Genomic DNA, 23,313 nt, shown 5'->3' on the forward strand with positions numbered 1-23,313 from the left:
TCACTTGAGTTCTGGAAAATTTTCAGATGATATCAAACTTTGTAGGGCATGATTTCCTGTTAATTTTAAATGAGTTAAACCATGTAGCCCCGTCACAGGAAAAGAGGACAAAAGGTTGGATGACACATCCCTGCATAACAGCAAATAAAAATCAGCTTACAGGTTTTAATTTTTTTTCCTTCAGCACTAGAAGCGTCATGTTGGAAAAACAGGTTAGACTTTTCTAACTCAATCAAAAATGACTGCATTGAACAGAGGCCCCAGTCAGCAGAGTAAAGCTGCAGCACCACTCAGGAGTCTGCACCTATGTGCCTAGCAGAAAGCTAACAGTAATATCGAGCGGTTAGCTAAGTCTGTTGTCAGATTTGGACTCCAAGCATTCACAGTGCCAGTTCTGAGACTAGCAAGTGAATTTAAAATCTGTTAATTAGATTTTTCGAATTAAAGAGAGCCAGCACCAGAACAGCCTCCCACGGTTTAAGAGATCCAGTGGGATGCTGGATGGCATGGCTGCCATGAAAGCTCCACAGGGAGCAGATCAGGTGTATGGGGAAGATGTGTTACAGGGTAGGACAGGTCTGGGCTGGAGCAGGTTCAGGTGACAGTTCTAAGCTGAGCTTTGTCTGAGGAGCTGAGGGAAGACAGCGCAGATGGATGCAAATACATAATTTGGTGAAGGTAAAACAGGCGAATGAAAAAAGAGACAGCGATCAAGGAGATGTGGTAAAGTAATCAGGCAGGAAGTCCAGAGGTATTCTGTTCTCTGTTTCTCACTCTCTCTTCCATTTATTCTATGAACATTTTCAGTCCTCTTCACAATTGTCTACACTGAAATACTTAAGTGTGTGTGTATATATATATAAAATAAAAATAAGGTCAACAGTCAGTAAGGAGGAAGAAGGGAGTCTAATGCTGCTGAAATGCTTTTATGCCCAAGGCTGAACAGCAAAGTTCCTGTCTCTTGGACTATCTGCTGAAATCTAAGGGCTAGACATAAGATAAAGTATGTTGATGGACTGGTCTTCTGTCTGGTTTAGCGTGTGTCCTCTTGCTCCCAACACAATTAACTACCAAAGGTGAAATTCTGGTTCTACCGCAATGGTAAAAATGACCACTGACTGTGATTAGAGACTAGCGTTTCAGGGAACGCTGTGTTACGGTGCGTGTGTTAAAGAGCTTTTCTCTTTAACCCTCTCTGACTGTTCTGTGCTAGTGACCAAATGTACAACTTATTGCTTACCTCACAAAATAGGAAAGTTCTGAGGGTGGCCCCAAAAGGGATGTCATGGACAACACTGTCTTTATGGACATTTTTCAGTGCACCATTCAGAGGGCTTTGCACATGGAAAGAAATGAATATCCCTTTCCAAATTTAGGTTTCCCAGCAGCTACTGGACTATTTGTGAGCAAATGCGCAGCAAGGTATCTGTGACAGCCATACAGCAGGACGACTCCAGAGGCATTTTTTTTCCATGTTTTCCCCAAACAACCAATGCCTCAGGGATTCACCTCTGTTCTGGTTTCAGCTGGGATAAATTTAATTTTCTTCTTAGTAGCTGGTGCCATGCTGTGTTTTGGATTTGGTACGAGGACAATGTTGATAACACACGGATGGTTTTGGTTGCTGCTGGGTAACGTTTGTATGAATTCAAGGACTTTTCAGTTCCTCAAGCCCTGCTAGCGAGAGGGCTTGAGAGGCACAGGCAACTGGGAGGGGACACAGCCAGGACAGCTGACCTGAACTGGCCAAAGGGATATTCCATACCATGGGACATCATGCTGAGTATATAGGCTGGAGGAAAGGAAGGAAGGGGGGGACATTTGGCGCTATGGCATTTGTCTTCCCAAATAACCATCACCCGTGATGGAGCCCGGCTTGCCTGGGGATGGCTGAACACTTGCCTGCCAATGGGAAGTAGTGAATTAATCCCTTGCTTTGTTTTGCTTGTGTGTGGGGCTTTTGCTTTACCTATTAAACTGTCTTTATCTCAGCCCAAGAGTTTTCTCACCTTTACTCTTCCAATTCTCTCCCCCATCCCACTGTAGGGGTAATGAGTGAGCAGCTGTGTGGGGCTTAGTCACCAGCCAGGGTTAAACCATGACAACCTTGAAGAGGCATTAAAATGACAGTGGGAAGTAGGAAAAAGTAAGGACTGAGAAGTGTTTGTGAACAAGGCCTGAAAAATTGGCTGCTGATGTTTTGATCGTTAACTACTCTGGCTGAACGTACAAAAGAAGAAAGACTATTTTGTCAAATGAGGAGTGACGAAATAAAGATGCATACTGGAAAATGCTTCTTATTTATTTTTTAATCCAGTTCCTTAGTCCTGAAACACAGCTAACAGGAAATACTCCCCACTGCTACAAGCGACTAAACTACTAACAAATTGAATGAAGAAAGGCAGATGCACTGATACTCTTCATGGACCTCAAATGACTCTGATTACATAGTGTTATATGTAGTTTTGCCATAATACCTACGGGAATTGGTGAAGTACAAGAAAGCAGGCATTTAGATATGGATTCAACAGACCAGAATACAGAAATCCTCAGTTTCTGCTGGGACAGCAAGTTATTAAATTTCTGTATGCTCTTGCAAGAAAAATGTGAAAACTGGAATGTAAAAGATATACGAATACTTACAGTTTGATCAGAGATGGTAAAGAGGAGAAGGCATTGGGGTGAATAATTTTAATTTTGTTCCAAGCTAAATCCCTACAAGAAAAGTGAGTGGAAAATTACATACCCACTGAGTGAATATGGAAGTTTTCATACACTTGATTAGGAGGCCTAAATATAAAAAAGGTATTAATTACATGCAAATATTTGCAATATGCTTCTGCATCTCTCATAGTGCAAAATCTTTTTTCCATTTTAAAATTATGTTAGTTAATGGTGTTAGTTATTAAACAGACAAACTTTCTGAAAACATCTACTTGAAAAATTTACTCTGCTAGCACATCTGTCTGTGTGAAAACTAGAAGCCTGCACATGACTGGACTCTATTTCTTAAGAAACTGTTCTCTGTAAAAAGATTTCGTGTTCCCTAAGGCTAATTATTATGTGAACCTGCCAACAGGTATCAGCTCTGGCTCAGTATCTTTCTCCACCTCCATCAGAAACATTTAGAAGTAACAGCTTTTATAGCTATAAGTTTGCATCTTTGAATTAACTGCTGCAGATGCTAAACTTCACAATGTTTGTTTTCCTTTCACAGTTATAACCTAATGGATGAAAGATCAAAGTGAGGAAAAACAGGAACAAGGTTGTTTTGGGGTATATAGCGAGCAAACAGTACATAGCACATGTTTTTTGGAACCTGGGTGAATGGCTATTAGGGCTGTACTCACAGAGATCGAAGAGCAGCCAGCTGCCGAAACGTGTCTGCTTTGATTTCACCAATTTCATTGTGATGCAAGTCACTGAAATAGCAATAAGAATCTCCTCAGTTTCAAAAACACCTGGAGGACACTTTGGGGTGTTTTAGATTGTCTATGATCTACTTCAATACAGTGTTAAGGGTATATACTTGGGATATGTCAAACCAGCCAGCAATAACCAAGCTAATGATGCTCAACCACATTTGTATATAGATGCTTCTTTTTAGGCTTTTTAGGGTAGTTTGATGCTTACATTTTTTGGAGTTTTTTACATGCAGTAAAACAGGGTAAATCTTCCAGCAGGTTATAAGACAGATCCCTGTAATACACAAGAAAAGTAAAAATTATCATCAAAGTAACATTAAAAGAAAAGGATCTTTCATTTTCTACCTTCATGCTCAATTTAAAATAACTTTGTTTTATCCACATTCACAGAAGAATAGAAATGTGCAAACTCATTTATCATCTCCCAGATGTCAGATTTTGATTTCTAACTGAGGAGACCAGAAGAGGAAAAAAGACAAGATGTATTAACTCCATATCCTACTTTTGCAAATCCCTTGCATTGTCTGAAGACTTCCTGCCTGAAGTGTAGGCTTCTGCTGAGTGTTTTACAGTAATGATATTGGCTATCTGCTTATAAGGAGTATTGGATTTACATCACAGACTTCATATTCATCATGTTTAAATTCTGACAAATATCTAAACCATTTAAAATAATCTACAAAATACATATATCTATATTTTTTTCAGAGAAGACCCTGTATTTCTCTGGTAACAATCACAATGGACTGTAATCAGCTTTCCATTATACACTTTTAATTAGGTACTATTGCCTCTGATCCTTAGGCTGTTATAACCGAGGGAAATGGTTAAAAAAATATTGGAACTGGCTTTGAAATCAATCACTACATCGGGGAAAAAAAACTTAAAAAGACTTGAGCCAAAACTCAACAAATTACAGAATAACTGAAACATCTGGACTGATTTATAGTATAATATAACTAATCAAAACCAAACCCAGGCAATTTGCAAAAAAAAGGGAAGGGAAAAAAAAAAATGAACCAAACACCCACCCCCACCACCCAACAGTCTTATCCTATGTTGCTCAGGGAAAACTGAATGGGAAATTTGCTAGTAAAAGAATACAGAAAAAATAACCTATGCCTGTAATTAGGATAAATGTCCTGTTCCACAGTTATCCAATATTATCATGAAAAGAGTAATCTCTTTTCACTCCTGTTTCAAATTCTTTAAAACTGGTTCATCTTCACCTGTTTAATTCCTTGGTAAAAATATATTTTCACTGTTACTGTTCCAACAGAGCCATTTAGACTATTATATATTTGATCTGTGGAAGCGGTGCAAGTAATGGCCGTGTGTGTTTTTAAGGTATACTACTCTGCTTTTAATACGGACAAAGTCTATCATCAACATATGTATATATTTTGTTATAGCAGGAAAGATTATGGCCTCTGTTTTTTACTTTTCACAGGTACTCTGTGGTCCAAATCAGGCATGACAGGAGAATTCAAGTGAGCTGCAGGCTTTAGGGCCAAGGTAGAAAATGTTTGGTATGTCTGGGGGACTGTGGCTATTCTGTCACGCACAGATTTGTGACTTAGGTCTTCTTAAAAGTATGTTATCAGCTTATATTTTGTACATACTGACACTACCTTGTCACACACAGGAAAAAGAAAACAAACCCCAAACCCTTCTCCCCTTGGTTTCTGTTAAGAGCTCCAGGAAATATTTTACTTGTTTAAGGACTTTTTTCCCACTCTGTTAATACATGAGGCTCTTGGCAGCACCAGAGAGCAAGTGGTTTTAGTTCCCCTGCTGAGCTGCATACCCAGCTGTGCTGAGGGCAGCCTCTTGAGGACTGCTGGGCCTGCATTCTCACATACACCTTCACTGCAGGAGTGCAGACACCCAGGAAGCCTCTGTGCATACTCATTCACATTTGGAAGTACTGGTGGCTAGGTAGGATGCACAAATTGTCTTTCAAAGCAGTGTTTGTGCATGCATTTGAGCCAGGAAGCCCCTTCAAGATGGCAGTGTCCAAGAAACTTGTGGAGTTCAGTGCACTGTCATGCTTCATGGCACCAGCAAAACTCACGTGCAAACTGAAATATGGGTTTGGCAGGCTCATTCCAATCTGATGGGCATGGGGAAAGAGCAACCAAGTACATGAAATTGCTGTTAAACTGGCTCCTCAACCTTTTAAATATCAGCTCTAATAATACAGGGTGGTACTAAAAAAAAAAGTGAATTTCCGATGGACAGTCCTAGTCTACTCTGAACTGTAAAATTTATTAATTACTATAGTATTTATTTGCCTTCTGTTTTGATATTATTTATTGTTTTTTAATAATACAGGACATATTAAAACAAGTCTGTGTGCAGACTTTCTTCTGGCAACACACTTTCAGTCTTTTATCATTCTGGAAAGAATTATATCAAGTCAACTAAAACTTGATTTTTTATGGAAGTGTTCATGACATCCACGCTGGTATTCAAATAATGTGTTATAATTAATGCTATTTCAATGTTGGCCAGAGAACTAATACCAAATACATTCCTAGTGATGTAATACATAGAGGAAAGTGCTGTTGGCTCATTCTCAAAGAAGCAGACACAATGATTACTTTCGTTAGTGATTAAGCAAACTCCAAGGAAATTTCCAAGCTAAAACAGTATTGAATATTTAAAACTATTCCCCAACTATGCTAAGGAATAGTCTATTAAAATTTCAGTCAGCTACTTATGTCTGGTTGGAAAAGAAACTACAAGAGGAGCATAAGGACACAAAACTGCACTCCCTACCCAATTATAATTTCCATTCGCTTCACTGCATTATCTGCCTCAGTAAGGAAAAAAAACCCAGACTACTGCAGGAGAGACAGAATGAATGAAAATCAGGCAGTTCTGCTGTTTTTTGAAAAAAAAAACAATTTTTGAACAAGAACTCTTTTACCCTTTCCTAAAAATATGCAAAGTAATTATCTTTTTCAGCAACATATGGGAAATACTGACTGATAAGTGGGTTGTGAACATTTTGAGTAACATGGCAGCACACTCCCCGAGATGAATTTCTAAGAAGTAACACGATATACAGAAATAGCAGTAATTGGGTAATTTTGAAATCATAATGATTTCATTTGTCCATTAATCTCGTGCATTAGTGTAAAGTTAATGATCTTACTGAAACGTACAGCACTTGGAGATTAGGTAACTGGTCACAAGCTGATTTGGGGAGAGAGGTGATCTGTGCTCCTGTGAGTGTCCTGTTTAAAGTATTTATTGAAAGAAAAAAAAAGATAAATTTTTAAAGATTGCAAAACAAGTATATTTTTTTAGGACATTATATATTCCTTAGAATAAGACAGCATCCAAAAAAAAATAAGCAAAAATACTTCTCTAGCACTTACAAACTCTCCAGACTTGTGGTCCCTGTCAGATCAGGAAACTCTGTTATCTGTGAAGCACCGTTTAAAGTCCTAGAATTTAAAAGCACCATTTCAATACAATTGTTGTGAGGGAAGTGTGGGAAAACTCTTAATATTGCAATGTATAAAGACAATTAGATAAAGAAAATAAACACATACAGAGTTCTGAGTTCTGGTAAGTGTTGAAAAGCAGATTTTCCAACAAGCTGGATAGGGTTATCATAAAAATGTCTGCAAAAAGAGGATAAAAAGACATTTTATGAAAAATATTTTAGACAATTCTAAATATATTACATGATTATACAATAAGCAAATGAGTAAACTCTCTATGATGAATCACAGGCTATGCACCTCTGGTTATAGCAGAGGTATACCTCAGGGATTTTCTCACCCACCAATATATATCCATCAATCACATTTCACATTTTAAATACGCAAGTAGTAACTGTTCTCTTGATTGTAAAGCCAGAAGCCAGTCAACAAATTATTCCCTCTTCCTCCCAGGTTTGCAAAGACAGAAATCCAAATATGAAGAACTTTGTTATGATCTAAGACAAATTTACGGTTAGCAGGTGAAAAAGTCAGAACAGATTCCCTTGCACTGTTAAAGTCATGCTGCTTTTGCTCATAGATGAGTCACTATTTTTCTTACATTTATTTTACAATATCTTATTTTGAGGTTTGCCCATTGAATGCATCCTCATGTATGACCATAGGAACTCAGACTGGAATCCATCAAGAGTAATTTTTTGCTAGCTTCTACATCGCCAGTAATGCTAGGAGACTAGAAGAAATAGTTCAAATAAAAGGTCAAAGCCAGAGACCACTCCTCACTTAGCTTAAATAGAGCATGCAAACTGCCATTCTTCCCATGAAGCTGGCAAGACATAAGCCTGTTTGCTTGTATAATGATGTGCTTACAAGCAGAGCTATTTGACAATTAGCCACAAATATGATACTTAGTTTCACATTCTCTAATAAGAAGAGTCATTGAAAAGACTCTTATCACTTACATTGTAATAAGTGATGGATTACCCACAAATGCACGCTCAGGTATTGACTTGATGTTATTGCTATGAAATCCCCTACAAAAGGAAAAACGGTTTACACATTAAGAAAAAGAAAGTGAAGGCATAATCTGTATTCCCAATGCACAGTAATTTTTTTTGTTTGTGATAAAAGTGTCTGTATGTATGTCCTGGTTTACTGGAATAAGGCAGAATTGAAAAAAGTGAAAGAAAAGCAATGAAAAAGCTGGTATTCTCCACTTTTCTAAATGAAGAAAACCATTCAGATGAAGTAAACTGCAAAACGGCATTTTAAAATTCAGCCCTCAGCAGGAAACTGCTTCTTAGCTGTATGTCATGTATCTACAAATCTATGTGAGTATGTATATAGATAGAATGTAAATACACACACATATAAGAACTAATAACATTAATATTTCAATATTAATAATTAAATAAAATAAGCTAGTATCTATATTTCCCCCCGTATTTGTTAAACTATAACTATTTCTTTTGCTGGGATAATAATGGATTGCACAAATTTATCAAGTAAATGATTTTATACATTATATTGTAATATGTTAAGTTTCCCATAACCACCTTTTTGTTAAAATGTTTCAAATGTGGACATGAACGAACTATTCAATGTAGTTGTGCTGGCCGGATAGAAGGCCAAATCTCTGTCTCATCATTAATTACTGCACTTTATTTATATGAGTAATTCTCCATTGTGAAAAACAAAAGCAACAACTAAGATTTCAAAAGAACAATGATGATTTGTGTGGGAAACTCCCATTAGTTCAGTCGGGTATGAAAAAGGCTTCCCAGCTTAAATTTATGCACTTAGAAAGCCTCAAATTGTTCACTGATGCAAGCACACTTGGCCCTTACTTGAACAGGTCCCACATTATTGGTTTTACTTGTTTAGGCATTGTGCTACTGCTGATGAGCTACAGAGCAAGGCTCTAAATCCCTACTTCTTTTGTATGCAATAAAAACTGCATCACATGCAGACACAGACTCTAAACAATATGAGGATCCCATTTAATCTAGAACCAGTAAACAGACTGGTTTGGTGGCTGTATGGAATGGGTTTCCTTGCATGGCAGAAAAAGCTAAGAAAAAGGCATGACTGCTTCCCAGGGCAGTATCTGGCCCCTCATTGTTGCAGCACTCTCCCAACCATCCAGCTGCAATAAGGTCTTTTACCATCTCATACCAGTGTACTCTTCATACAGTCCCTCTGCTGCCTTTGCCTCATCCAGGGCACGCATGCTCACTCTTCTCTCTGCTTCTTCCTCTCTCTTCACTTCTTCCTTGGCTGCTCTCTCTTCATCGCCTGCCCAACATCTTAACCAGCCACAGCTGCATCTTATCTACATCGGCCAACCCACCGCCCCTGAAGCCAGCCCACAGCTGTATATTATCAATGCTAATTAACCCAGCTTCATTCCTCTACACCTCATCACCATGTTGACTTGAGTTAGCGTGAGGGAGCAGCCCCATCATCACTCTGATGAAGAGCTGACTCCAGTGCATTATGCACAGAGAGCCTGAAGCACTTCTGAGCTGGTCAGAAGAGAGCATGCTCATGGCTGCAGCCCGTGTCCTGGGGCACTCTACCCAAGTGATACAAACCCATCTGAACTGAAGGCACTTTACAGCCTGCCAGTTCACATACCAAGCCAAAGAGCAGTAAAATCTATCTGCACCCCTGGGTAAAAAGACTTTATTTATTAAGCCCACACTGGGAAAAATGCTTCTACAGGTATCTTCAAAATCTAGTCTGGAAAACATTACGTAAGCATTGATTTTGAGTAGCAGCTATACCCACTTACTTTGGAGAGATAACTACTCCTACAGCTGAGACCTTATAGTACAGAGCATCTGGGACAATGGTGTCCCTGTAGCATCAAACAGATATGTCTCTGACTCGCCGGTCACTTGCCAGCAGATCTCCAGCTCTGACTTGCTGTCATGGATGCTTCCAAGCTGTAGACAAAAAGTCAGTCTGTGTTTTCAGCCCAGGCACAAATTCTGAGAGAGAAATGAGGTCTCATCCAGAAACACCCTTACTATGGTGGTCCTGCAGTGAGATAAATCCCTGTGGGCCTGGGCTCCTGGGCTCCCACTTGGATGGGAACAGCAGGGCGTGCACAACCTCTTGTACTTATGAGGTCAGCCTCCAGAGCCCAAAGCAAGCACTGAAGCACATAGTCTCATGGTCCGTGCTGGATTTGGGATGTCAGGTTGCAATTTCACACTCCAAAGATTTCTTGCACCCAGGAGCTTATCTAAAACAATAACTGATACATAGAGGTGAAGCCCTGTGGGGGCCAGTAAGTAATCTGAAGCACATCAGGCACTTTGCTGGACTGGGCAAGGTGCATTCACTGCAAACCTGGGTTAACCATGTTTGGCTACTGACTCCAGAGGTCAGCAAAAAGGCAATCCTTTGAGGCCACTAGATTTCATACCAACTATTTTAGCCAAAAGATGACAAAATTGCAACTGAGAACGGATGGGCTAGGAAATTCATAGCCCCACTCCCTCCTCCAGAGCCACAGTCTGCCAACACTGCAGGTGCTGAGCTGGAGTCCACACTACCTGGGGATCCCTGCTTTGGAAAAAATCCTAGGTAGCTACTTAAAGCATCTTTAAGATCAGTTTGTGACGTAGCAGGAGTACAACTATGTCCAAATAGTATATAATTACCTATTAAAAAAAAAAAATGCTGATGGAACCAGGAACACGGTAAGTTATTCAAATGGAAATAATTCTGAACATATGCATTGATGTGTACACTGTGTGTATGATGTGTGAATATAATTTCATTCATTTTTTTATAACTGAAACTTAGCTCTTTTCATTGGTCTGTGCATCCAGAAGTGCTGTATTTATAGCATACAAAGGACTATTTATATTGAAAAGAAACTGCTATAGTTTAATAGGGGGGAGGGAGGGAAGGAGGTAAAGACATAGAAACCTGTTGGACTAATAAAGGGTGCCATGCCTTCTTCTTCTTAAGACTAGAAACTGTGACAGTCTGGATTGTTTGCAAAATCCAACTGCTGTGTTTGGGACTTAAATTAACTGTGTTTATTATTTACTGTATTCCAAGGATGAAGTTCCTGGAAAAAAAAACACTGAACAATGCAGTATAAAAGCAAATGTTGTCAGAACTTGAATGCTCTAAACTGAATGTTGAAAATTATCTTTTATGCATGTCGGCATGTTTATTAGTTCTTCCTAGGATATTAGTTTTTAAGGATTACTGATAAAATCACCAGCCTTAAAAAAAATAATCACAGACTAGACAAAACATCCTCCTTCCTAATATCAGCTCTGTACTTACAGTTCTTTCAGGTTGGTTAGTGTCCTGATAGCGGTGGGGAACTCGTCCAGACTGTTGTAATTTAAATCTCTGTGTGAAAATAGATTGCATTATTTAGGTTATTCACTGCATAATGGATAACACAGAATTGTTGGAATTTGTAATGAAATATCATCTTCCATGTGTTGAATAAATACATACAGCCCAAAGCCAGGAAATCCTCAAAAGTGTATGGATGTTTTCCAACAAACTCTATTTAGGGCACATTGTCATTCCTATTTTTTATCAGCATCCTATTTTTAGTGATATCTTAGCTATTCTGCAATAAAGAAAACTTAAGTGGATTCAGATACTACTAAGGGATTTGCTGTTTTGTAAATTGCCCATCCTTTTCATTTCTTTGAAAGTATTAATGGGAAAAAAAAATCACACAGAATATTCAACAACTTGGTATGGCGAGCTGCATTTTACATGGCAAATACATCTCACTATAAAGGCTTCATTCGCCTCTGACTCACTGTCTAGCTGTATTAGTCTTTCTTTTTTCCTTTTTGCTGATGAAAAAATCTCTGAAGAGATTTTTCCCAATAGAGAAGTGGTAAAAATAAGAGATACTGGGGTTTGGAAGGTAAAAATGATTGGCAGAAATCTTCCTTGGGCTAAAACATGTGTGAAAACATACAGTAAGTTCATTAAATTACTGTTAAATGTATTGTTATTTTAAGATTCATCAGTATTCATATGGAGAATGTTTCTAACCACACAAATTGTAAAAACAGTAGTTTAGCTAGGGTAGTGACCTCTGCTTTAAGAACTGCTTGTGCTGCGGGTAATTAGACTTTATTCTGGTAGGCTGAAATGGACTATAATTTGCTTCTGCCCTCAGCATGACATGTACATCCTTTCGCACTCAGGAGACGCTGAAATTAAAATTGAGGTATGCCAGTTTAGTGTGATGCTCTCTGGTGCTGCTTTGTGAAGAATAGTCTGAAAAACTTGAGCAAAAGCCCTTCTGAACAGTCAAAACACAAATCACAGTTTACAATAGATTGAAATTGAAATAGTATCAGGCTGAAGTAATGCAGGCAGGAAACTGCTGTCTGAACTCAACAAGGCTTTCCTTCCTGCTTGTAAATCTCTCTCTCCTGCTCATTGACAGAAAGAGATTACAGGCATGTACAGTTTGGTTTTGCCCTCCAGTGATATGTGATTTCCAGACCTATGCATTGATGCAAACAAATGATCTTAAAGCTGGCGTCCAATGCTTATACCAAGATCTCTTTAGATTATCTTGAAACTATCTGGAAACTGGTCTATACAGTATGGAATTACTGCGCTTGAGGCAAGTGCTGCATTCTCTTATTGCAGTGAAGTGCCTGCACCTACACTTATCCCCAGCTTCCTGACTGTCCTTTATGTTTTCATCTGTCTCATGCCAGGTGGCTGGGACTGGGTTTGCAATTACTTATTCCATTGTTCTGTTTTTCCCCATTTTTGACCAAGTGCCATGTGAATCTCACTTAAAAAAACAAACCAAAACAATTACATTTTCCTTCTCCCTTTCCCGTCCCCCTTTCCGGAGCTACACTAAGGGACTTCCTCTCAACTCACAGCCGGCTAAAAGTCAAAATTGTAAAATTGTAATTCAGTGGCAAGGGATCAATGTAATCAAAACTAGTGACAAAAAAAAAAAAAAAAAAAAGCCCAAAACTTCTTGCTTTCTGATCTTAATGAAACATGAAAGTGGGCAGTACATAGTTCTGTGGATGAGTAAAACAAATAGTCACCTTTAGATGAGCATTCTTAACGTTTCAAACTTTGTCTATTTGTTCCTCTCAACAGGCCTTTTAGCCTCTCTCCTGGTTGGGTAAAATATCAGAAATCTCTGAAGATGATGCAGCTGACTGTGGCAGGTGCCAGGGGGAAGGACATACAAGGTTTTATTATCCCTGTAGCATTTTTGGGGTCTGTGGGCTACTCTAGCAGACACCTTTATTTGACTAACCCTAGCGAAATAGTTTGCACTAACCATCAGCACTGTGTTCCTGTTTGGTGTTCTGTAGAATTATTTTTTGTTGGAAAATTCAAGAAAATTTGAATGGGTCTGAACAGAACTATGGTGAATACTTGAGGAAATGTCAATCTTTGCCAGTGCTATTCTTTATCAGACCTCTTTAAAGACAAAAACTGAAACATTCCTCTTCCTCCCCCTTGTAAAACACATGCATAATCTGGCTACCTGGTACTTTTGCTTTTTCCAGGGATAAAAAAAAACCCAAACAATCTAATTTTATAACTCTCCTCTGTGATGAGATAGTTTCTTAATGTTAAAGCTCTTCATTGCAACAATTTCCCAATGCAGCTATTAGCTTTATTGATTAAACAAGACAAACAAATAGTACTAAACTAGGAAAATATAACTGTTTATGAATAGCCATTTCTTTTTCAATGCTTAGTACAGTTTTCAACTGTCCTTCAAACAACTTATCAATGGACAATGCTTATTAAAAAGGCAAACTAATTTCTAGTAAAAAATGGGATTTGCTACATAGAGTCATTGTAAACCATTACTTAGATCCTGTAGTGATTAGGCAAGCCAAAAGACACATTTGGCTTTTAGGCTATTTTTATTCTGTCAGAATATTAATGAAAACACTCTAAAAAAAAGGAAACAAATAAGAGGTCAACTCACAAAGTCTCTAGGCTGTGGAGCCCATCAAAGCATTTCTTTCCCAGGGAGTAGATTCTATTGTTATGGAGATGTCTGCAGGGGAACATTAAGCACACAGTCAGGAAAGCACACTGCACACAGTGGACTTAAGCAAAACATTTTGATGGTTAAATCAAAAGGAACTTATTTTCAGGCATGCACTGATTATATGCAAGTCATGCTTTTGCAAAAGCATGTTTAGGAGGCACCTCTACCACCCTCCATGTCTTTCTCCTGGTATCTCCCCACCCATGCAGGCTTCCATTTGGTTTCGTAGAAGGAATTTGTTTTACAACCACCTAGATTGTTTAAAAACGGTATGTCCTGGAGCTCCAGGTTGGGTTTGTATATTGAACACTGGGTAACTGTAGATGTCTTCTCAGTGGTGGTTATTTAACATGTTGTCTTAAAAACTGTGTGTGGGGTGTGAGGTGTATATTTGGAAGATGTATATTCTGAGGGCATTAGAGGGTATGGCACAGAACAGGCACAGGTGAGGAGATGGTTAATACAGCAGACAAGAAATGGGCATTAGGCTTGCAGAATGAAAGAAGACACAAAGCCATAGGACAAAAAAGTCAGCTTCACTGAGATGAGTAAACTAACCAATCTTGTAAGTGCTGTAACTTGACTTCCTTTGAAATGATAAAAATCAACTACTTTCTCAAACGTTTCGCAAATGAAAGTAATTTTGTTATATATTTAAACCAGCCCCCTGCACAAAGGCTCAGAGTACTGCCTATTTCTAAGTCTTTTAAACCAACATGGAAAAAACCTAGTCCGTGAGTTAATGTGAGAAGATACAACTTGGAGCCAATTCAGGGTTTTTTTTTAAAGGATGCCCTTTTTTCCCAGCAGTTTTCCTTTTACTTTATTCTTGACACTCTACCCTTATAGTGGAGGGAAACTACAGGAGTAGCACCTTAAAAGAAAAGAAGGGCTGTGAAAGAGGGGCTGCCAGGCACTTTCCTTTCAATGCTTTATTCTGCTCTGAAAATAGCGTTAAAGATCAGAGGGAGGGTCTCTGCATGTTCTGCAGAACCTACAGAAACTGAGTCTACCTGCCCATAGAAGGCAGGGATTCTAACGGCAAAATGCAAATGTTCTGTGGGGTTTTCCTTTCCAAGGAAGAAACTTAATCAACCTTTTTTTTTTTTTTTTTACTACACTGACTTAATTGCTTTAGTTAGCATGAACAGCACACCTCTGAACTCCAATTATGTTTGGATGTCTAATGATAAAGCTTCAAACCTGCTCCGATTTGCCATGCATTTTTGCACTGGGTTGAAAATTTGCCAGACTGTATAAAATAGCAAACAAAAGAACACAGAGCTACACATAAAGATTTTGATGGGCCAAAAATATCAGATGTTGTCGATCATGAGGAATGATTCAATTATTAATCAATATGAAGCCCAGGAGATTAGAAATAAGCAAGCCAGATCTAAAATAAGAAAATTTAACTGAGCAGAAGCAATCAGGGCTTGAAAAGAAATTATTTTCTTCTGCATTTCTTAACTGTCCTCTTATCACTGTATTACTGGCTGGGATCTAGAGAGCAACATTCAAGACAGTGTTTTGTCTTTAGCATGGATGAGATAAGTCTAGAAGCTCAGTCAAATGACAAATCCATCTACTCTTTACCTTGAATGGGTTTGATACTTCATGTAAACAGAAGACAAAGGCTTTGCCACACAAAGCAGCTGTTACCCCCATTTTTGATGCCCTATATGCTTATATGAATACATCAAGCACTAGGCAGAGATGGTGATTATAACTGCCAATAAAGAACCCTGGCGTATGTCAGGTTCAATGCTTAGACTGGTGCTAGAATATGCTAAAATACACTGTTTTACAGACTGTGGTTTCAGACAGCTTGTAAAGCTTGAATATGTTATTTTCTCTTTAATAATGCTAGCATTTTTCAAAGTTATCCTGAAATAACTTCTCCACCTCAGTTTCTCCAGCCAGTCTAGAATTTTTTCTACTTGGTACATTCCCAGAAGATAAAAAGCTGAAACTGTGTACCTTCCAGATTTTGGTGTGAACTATGCAAGTTTCATTTTGTTGAACTGCTATGCAAACATAAAAACGCAAACCTACATATACTTTCTATGAAGGGAAATGCATACTTTTTCTGCTGGACAGCATTCTTTCCAAGTCATCCAGAAAGGCTTCAGTTCATTTCCTATTTCTAATCTTCCCTCATTCAGCCTTAGAGTCTTACAGGGCACACAATTCATGCCTTCCTGTTTGTTTTGCTGACCAGATAAGGTGATTTTTTAATTCCCTTACATAGCTCTTTATTGGAGATGGAAACTTTTAAGCTGGATCAAAACAAGTGCTAGATCAAAACTAGAAAATGCTAGTTTAACTGTAGGAAGATGTAAAAGATGTAAAAAATCTGTTTCTCCAAGATGATTTTTTTTAAAACTTTAGTTTGTAGTACATATACAGTCCAGAAAGCTTAAAAAAGAACATTTTCTGCAACAAATGAAACGGAACTTTTGGTAAAGGAGTATCACTAAGCCTAGTGCAGATGGAGAAGGAAAAGTGCAGATTCCTAGCCCCAAGGTATCAATTTAATATTAAGACTGTAAGATAAAAGAGACGTTTAATTAACCCATCTATATACCTATTTACCTGTCATTTGCCAGCTGGGGAGGGAATAGGGAAATATTTAATTATTAAAGGTTGTCTCAAGCAACATTTAAACTAAACATTGCATCTTCAAGTAATTTATCACAAAGAGGTCAAAGCCCTGCAAAGAAGCTGAGATTGTGTCTAAAAAAGCAATCAATAAGACTTACAGAACTACCAAACTAGAGAGGTTTCCAAAAGCATAGTCTGGTATGTAATGAATTTTATTCAGTGCCAATGTCATTGCCTGAAGTGCTGGTAAACTTCTAAAAGCTTGGACGGGAATTTCTGTCAAAGAATTATCATCTAGCCACAGGTGTCTAAGGGAGACCAAGCCATTGAAGCAGTTCGGGGGCACATAGTTGATGTGGTTGGCATCCAGACGTCTAGGAGAAAAAGAAATAGAGAAATTGACTCTGAGAAAAGAACAGTGGACTTAACACAATGGCCATCAGAAGTTATCACCAAGAATACAACTCCAAGGCATGGACATGGGTTGCCACATTCATTTTTAATTTCCCAGAGATTCTACATTTCCATCTTGCTTGCAGCCTCACCCCTGAGACCTCAAATCATGTTTACAAGTCTCCTTGTCAGCTGTTTCTCCATGGACAGCTCTCCTTTGGAGCCATCAGCTCAGTGGGAGCACACACTGATAATTTTTGAGCAGAGCCTCTCTACAGACCAGGTATGAATTTGATTTCCTTTTCCAATTATTTGAAAGTATGGAATAAAAAAGCACAAGAAACTCATCCACATTCTCTTTCAGAACCTATAAATCACTGAGCTGCAAGATGATTTGTGTTTCTCTACATTAGACACCTATTGTAAAAGCCACAAATAAAACTCACTTCCGAGTCTTTGTTCCCATTTTACTTTTTCTTAAATATTGTTTATTCTAGTGATTCTAATGAGCACTAGAGTTGACAATTTTTAGTAGGGGAGCAAAATGTATTTTTAAATAGAGATTAGCGTTGCTAATGCAATGTATTTATTTTGAAAAAGAAGTTATTAAATACACTTCAGTTGCTGCAGAGCCAACAGAGGGAGCCCGACTGCACATCATACCTCTTCAGAATCTGCAGGTGATATCTTGCACTCACACTTGTGTGAATAAGGATTAAATCTACTGAATCTTTTGCAGATGTGGTGATAGAAATATTATGTCATATATTCACTGGCTTTTGCTTTTGCTGTTTTGCTTTCCCATTGTGATGCTTTCAAGGAAAGATTTAGAAGTCTATTTAGAAGTAGATTTTGGAAACTTTGTGAAGCATCCAGGTGGTTATCTGTACCCTGATACACTTTTCTTGCTTTTAATGCATTGTACTGACTTGCGCCTTGTTCAGAAAACGAAAGCCACGTTCTGAAACTTTTCTTGAAGATGTCTGTACAGAGGAGTAATTAAGTGAACGGTGAAACAGAAATAAATTTAAATAGATGTTTGAAAACACTACAGAACAAACAAACAGCCACACCCAGGGTACAAAGCAGTAATTCTGTACAACCTAAATTTGGTCTGTTTGAGAGAAATGCCATACTCTTTTGGCGGGTATACTAATCCCTTTATTTAAAGCTGCTTTCTCATTTGCAGTCATGTAAAATGTCAGGTCCATTCTATCTTCTGCTCCATGCTGCTCCTACCTACTGCACAAGAACAAATAATGACTGCTAAGGCTCTGTGCCAGGCTGGCAAATAACTGAGACAAGGTCAGTTGGAACAAATTTATAAAGTTCAGTGTCAAAGCCCTTGTACAATTAAATTTTCAATATAATAACTGACATGGCAGGCAGCAGAGACAGAGCTTCCAAAATAACTCAAGGGTCTGTCAACAAATGGGTGAGGCTGGAAATGTTTAGAAATACTCATGCTGTACCTCCCCCATTCCCCGGGCAACAACCATGCTACGCCTGTGTTTTCAAATAAGGTATAATTTGAATGAGTAGATGAGGTTTCTTTGTGTTCAGTCAGAAGTAAATTTCTTCCCTGGGTGATGCTGGTATGTAAACTAAGAAGTTACAGTTGCCTTAGTTTGACAGTTACATTGATTAAAGAATGGAGGCTTTATTCAAACTGTGTTACTGTATTACATTTAACATCTTGTTGAATAGGAAGCCTGCCTGAGCAGCTCTGATGTCCCTGTTGATTCCCCAGGAGTTACTCACAGGATGCCTGGCTGCACAGCGAAGCCAACAGCCGGTTGTTTGTGTGCGATCCTGTGGCTGAAACGGCACTATTTCTGCTGTCATCAAAGAGACCAGGATTTTTACCTTACCAATATTTGGTAGCAAATCAAGGAACTGATTTTCTTTATAGCTGAAGTTTCCAAATATAAACCCACCACTGGCTATGTAAACAGAATACAAAACATAGAAAGAAAAACAGAACTGCCGTAACATAAATGAAATTCTAGGCAGTTGAATTATTGTTTAATTAAAGCTTGGAAGAAATCAAGAAGCTACAACTTGTGCTGCAGGTCCTATAACTGGACTATGTATCCTCCAAGTGCTCATAAGAATGACTGTCTAAAGTGCTCTTCTGTTATCTAATCTTTTTCAAATTTCCAAGTACCGTCTTCCCTCTTGCAGATATTAAAAAGGCTTCAGCAGCAGTTATGTTTCCTGCCATACTGCAGGTAATGCAAGCGGATGTATAAAGCATTGATCAAATTGCTGGTTGTGGCCAATTGTTTTACATGTGTTGATCAAAGTTTTGGCACTTCCAGAACTAAACCCATTAGCTCATGAACATGACCCTATTTATAATTGAAAGTATATAGATAACATGTGGTGAGTTTGAAAGCTGCTATTGTATTCCAGAGAGCGCTAGTTTAGGGAAGCAGAAATGCTTGATCTTTTCTGATAGGCAGCATGTAAATAAAACAGCCAGTATGAAATTCACCATAAGCTCACTTAAAATGTCTAAACCTTTCAAAGCAAATGCTTGAGCTATGTGGACTGTATCCCACTGGCGTTTCCTGTGACATACTGTGAATGGTATGACCATGTGCATAGATTATGAAAAGATATTATTCATACAGAATTGTAAACAGGACTAATTTATTGGTACTCTAAAATGAGTGAAGCTAGATGTTTGAAAAACATTTGAGTTGCACTTTTTGATCAATTAAATATGACTGGATACTTAGTTTTATGCCACCGGTAGGTTTCTAAGGGAGCATGTATTTTTTTCCTTTTTCTGAGTCTTGTCTCAGGAACAAGTCCGGCTACAACCTGGATGTACCTTGTGATCAAGGAATTCCTAAATATCTTGTTGTAATGCCTTGCTCATTCATTCATCTTTAAATCAAATGTTAGGGATGGTATTGGGAAGGAGATTTCTCCCAGGTCATCCTTTCCTCTGAAATAAATAGCTATTACATGACTCTTCTTGCAATGGATGAGGGCCTGAATACAATGAAGGGACCAAAGGGGATGACCACAGACAAAGAAGTCAAGGACAAAATGTTTCTTGACATTTAAGTTTAAAATAGAAGAGGTAAAACCAAATGAAAAGGGGCTACACATAACAGGCAGGGGAGGCAGAGAAGTGAGAGCACATGAGGACTGATCGGAAGCATGGTGGATTAAAGACGGGGCGCACTCCTCCCGCTCCTATCGTGTTCCTCTTCTGACCCGGCTCTGTTACGCAGGGAGCCACAGCCAAGCCTTGCCACAAGATATGGGGTAATGACGGGCAGGAGTTGGGGACAGAGCCTGTCTGGGGACGATATAATGGGCAGCAGGGAGTCACCTGCAGCCCCACCACCTCTGCTAGCACGTGGTGACATGGACCCTATCATGTTTTTTTTCACAGGAGTTTGACTAAAGCCTCATTTAAGTAATGGCAAGTGACATAGAAGCTGGCTCTGAGAAGTGGATGCAATGAAAATATAGCTGGCTATTGCGAGCCATGTTTTTCAAACATGGCCCTTTATGCAGGATATCCCCTTCAGTCCACAGGGGAAAATGCTAGGATTATTGTAAAAGCTTGATTACAACACATCGGCACAGCAGTTCCCAGAGCTCACTTTCAATTCTGCCCTTGTATGGTCTTCTACAGGACTGATACAAAGCACCCTGTGCGGCAACAGCAAGACCAAACCAGAAAAGTTACAAGGCACAGTTTAGCAGCTTTTGTTTCCGTCCCACTGCTCAGTCCTACATGAGGACATCTCTGCAGCTTTGGGAGTTTCAATCCTTAGTGCTTCTCTTCATATCCAAACCTGCTGCTCAGGTGTTTTGGCAAACCTGCATTCGAGATGGTGGGCCAGGATGCCAGCACGCCGTGTCCAGTGAAACAGCCGTTGGCAGTGCTACGTTTATAGAAAGATTGGCTCTGGTGCTGGGTGGGAAAAAGTCAGGGCCAGCAGGAGTTGTTGGGTTATCCCAGGAATCTGGCTGCAGACTCAGATCAGGACTCCACAGCGCATCTGGTGTGGCTGGGAACGCTTCCAGATCCTGCAGCCAACTGGCTTGGAGTGGCCTGTGTGACGCTAGTGACCTCTCCTAGCCTCCCAAGAGAGGTGGCTGTACGTAAAGCGCCTATTGGGGACAGTCCCAGGGGCGTGCAAACTGCCAGATGGCTCTCGGGAACAGTTCAGGCAAATGTTAGTTGGCACGGGTCAAAAGTGTGCCAAGGACCCTGTTAACAGCGCAGGAGGACAGACAGTCATGATCAGTGCCTGGGAGCACTCTGAAGCACTGTTTGCTTCGCTAGGCTGGCTGCAGCCACAGTCTGTCACTGTATGGTGCCCAGGAGGAGCTTCTTGGAAATCTACTGTGAGCCCCTGTACTGCTGAACACTCGAACAGTGGCTTCTTGTCCTCTTCCCACGTGTGGTGTACGTCCTGGTGGGCTTCAGCCATGCAGGATGATTTTTGGCTAGCAGTTCTGAGGTTGAGAAATTTGTTTGCCCCTTACAAATGTGATAAAAAAACCCCCTGTTTTGAGATTACTCAGAAGACAAAAGAGTCAAATGCCTAGTAGCTAGTGGCCTGGAATTGCTGCTCTAGCTCAGCCTATTTACACCACCCTGTGAAAGCAGCTGGCCTTACGGCTGGCTGAGCCAGGGACTGCACCCCAAAAAAATAGTTGCACACGGATTTTAAGAAACCTTATATCTCTATCCTTCTCCCAGCTGCTTATCAAGCTAGAAACGTGTCTGTGACTGAGAGGGGTGGTATGACGTTGTAGTAGTGCTCCATCTTTCAGTCACTCTTCTACCTAGTGCACCCCAGGACTCTAGTAGCTTGGGTGGTTAAGATGTGCAATAAAATGAGGAGACTGCAATGGTGAGTTTTGAGACATCTTTGCATATGTGTACAGACACCTGCATGGGTACACACAACCTTGATTTAAGCTGTGGGAAATGCCTCCTCACAGAGTTTGTGGGCACCTGTTGAGGTACTGGGTTTCCTAAGAAGGGTAATGCCTTCTGCAGGCTTCATTATCATGGGGTGTGATGTGGAAAACCACAGCTAAAGCTCCTGTCTTTTCATGAAAACAGTTCTCTTGGGAGGGTGTGATTTCATCAGTTGTTTTGTCATTTAACTGAAAATCAGAAATATTAACACAAGCATGAAAACGGAAAAATATTGTTTGAAGTTAACATTTCTGAAAAAAAAGGCAAACTGCCTGAACTGGAAGCTTTTCAGGACTCTGTGCCTTCAAAGTCTTGAACTCTATGTTTGGATTCAGAATCTAAAGATTAAGAATGGAAACTTCTCTTGAAATGTCAAATATTTGGAGAAGTAGGGAGAAGATGAAATATCCATTTGCTGACCTGTTCCAGCCAGGAAATTATTAAAAACATCCAAGATGATTTCTAGATAATCTTTCAGGTAAAACTCAGTGTCACTACTAGGTGCTCCAGTATTACTAAAATATATTAAAAATAAAATTTAAGTGAATTAGAAATTATTAGGAAATCTTAAACAAACTTCATTGATACTTGTTACTTGTAAAGTCAAATTAAGTTGCTTCAGTAAATTCCAATTTTGCAGGTTGTCCAGGGAGAAAATACAGGGTTTTTTTCCCTCTGTCAACTGCTGCCAGTGCTTTGGAAGATGGGCTATGCTGTATTCTGCCCCATTTCCCACTATTAAAGTACAAGTCCTGTTAAATTTTACAGGAATGAAAGCAGGTGATACAGTAAATAATGCTTGCTTTTAAATGGTCTTGATGACTGGTTTGGCATGGGCAATGAGATAGTACCCGATCTGTTCTTGATTTTTACTGTTTCTGTGTCTGACAATGCAGCAGTAAAAGCTGCTCATTAACAATGATGTCTAAACAAGAAATAAACAGGTAGTGAAGTTTCATCTGTAGTATTCACTGCAAAGGGTTGTATTACAATAGTCCCAGTAAAAGAATAGCAGAAGCTTTGCTTTTCCATCAGCAACACCAATTATGCTTTCCTTCTATATTTAGCAACATTCACAAATGGAGATCTGCAACTTACTGCTTGCTAGTAATAAAAAATCTGTGTTAATGTGTTCAGGGAAAAAATAAATTTATTGGTATGTATTGTTATGTCATTGACTGTTTTTCCAATCCCTTCTTATTCAAAAATAGTTAAATTATATGCCAATTCTGGTACATAAGGGATGTAATTAGAAATTGCTAGAGAAAAAAAGACACCTATTTAAACAAATACATACATTAAATGAAAATAGCTGGGACAGAAAACAAGCTGTTAATAAGGATACTTGAGAAACAAATCAATATACATATGTAAAAGTTTTTTTGACTATACAGGTATATTAAAAGGCTCCTTGGTTTAAAAGCAGAA

General features: G+C 39.1%; 1 protein-coding gene across 3 annotated transcripts in view; it reads right to left on the minus strand.

The window, feature by feature from the left end:
- Positions 1-23,313, minus strand: part of LGR5 (leucine rich repeat containing G protein-coupled receptor 5) — a 93,236-nt gene that overhangs the window by 11,856 nt on the left and 58,067 nt on the right. Inside the window, exons 5-15 of one of the 3 annotated variants that reach the window (XM_055808527.1) lie at positions 16,691-16,906; positions 13,863-13,934; positions 11,192-11,260; positions 7,843-7,914; positions 6,989-7,060; positions 6,812-6,880; positions 6,596-6,667; positions 3,634-3,699; positions 3,351-3,422; positions 2,644-2,715; positions 5-130 (exon numbers count right to left, since the gene is read on the minus strand). In XM_055808527.1, coding sequence (XP_055664502.1) covers positions 5-130; positions 2,644-2,715; positions 3,351-3,422; positions 3,634-3,699; positions 6,596-6,667; positions 6,812-6,880; positions 6,989-7,060; positions 7,843-7,914; positions 11,192-11,260; positions 13,863-13,934; positions 16,691-16,906 — 978 coding nt within the window. The remainder of the gene's footprint in view (positions 1-4; positions 131-2,643; positions 2,716-3,350; positions 3,423-3,633; positions 3,700-6,595; positions 6,668-6,811; positions 6,881-6,988; positions 7,061-7,842; positions 7,915-11,191; positions 11,261-13,862; positions 13,935-16,690; positions 16,907-23,313) is intronic. The other 2 variants (XM_055808529.1, XM_055808528.1) reach the window with 2 other exon arrangements.

Source organism: Falco peregrinus, chromosome 6 (assembly GCF_023634155.1).
Source record: "Falco peregrinus isolate bFalPer1 chromosome 6, bFalPer1.pri, whole genome shotgun sequence".
NCBI classification, from domain to species: domain Eukaryota; kingdom Metazoa; phylum Chordata; class Aves; order Falconiformes; family Falconidae; genus Falco; species Falco peregrinus.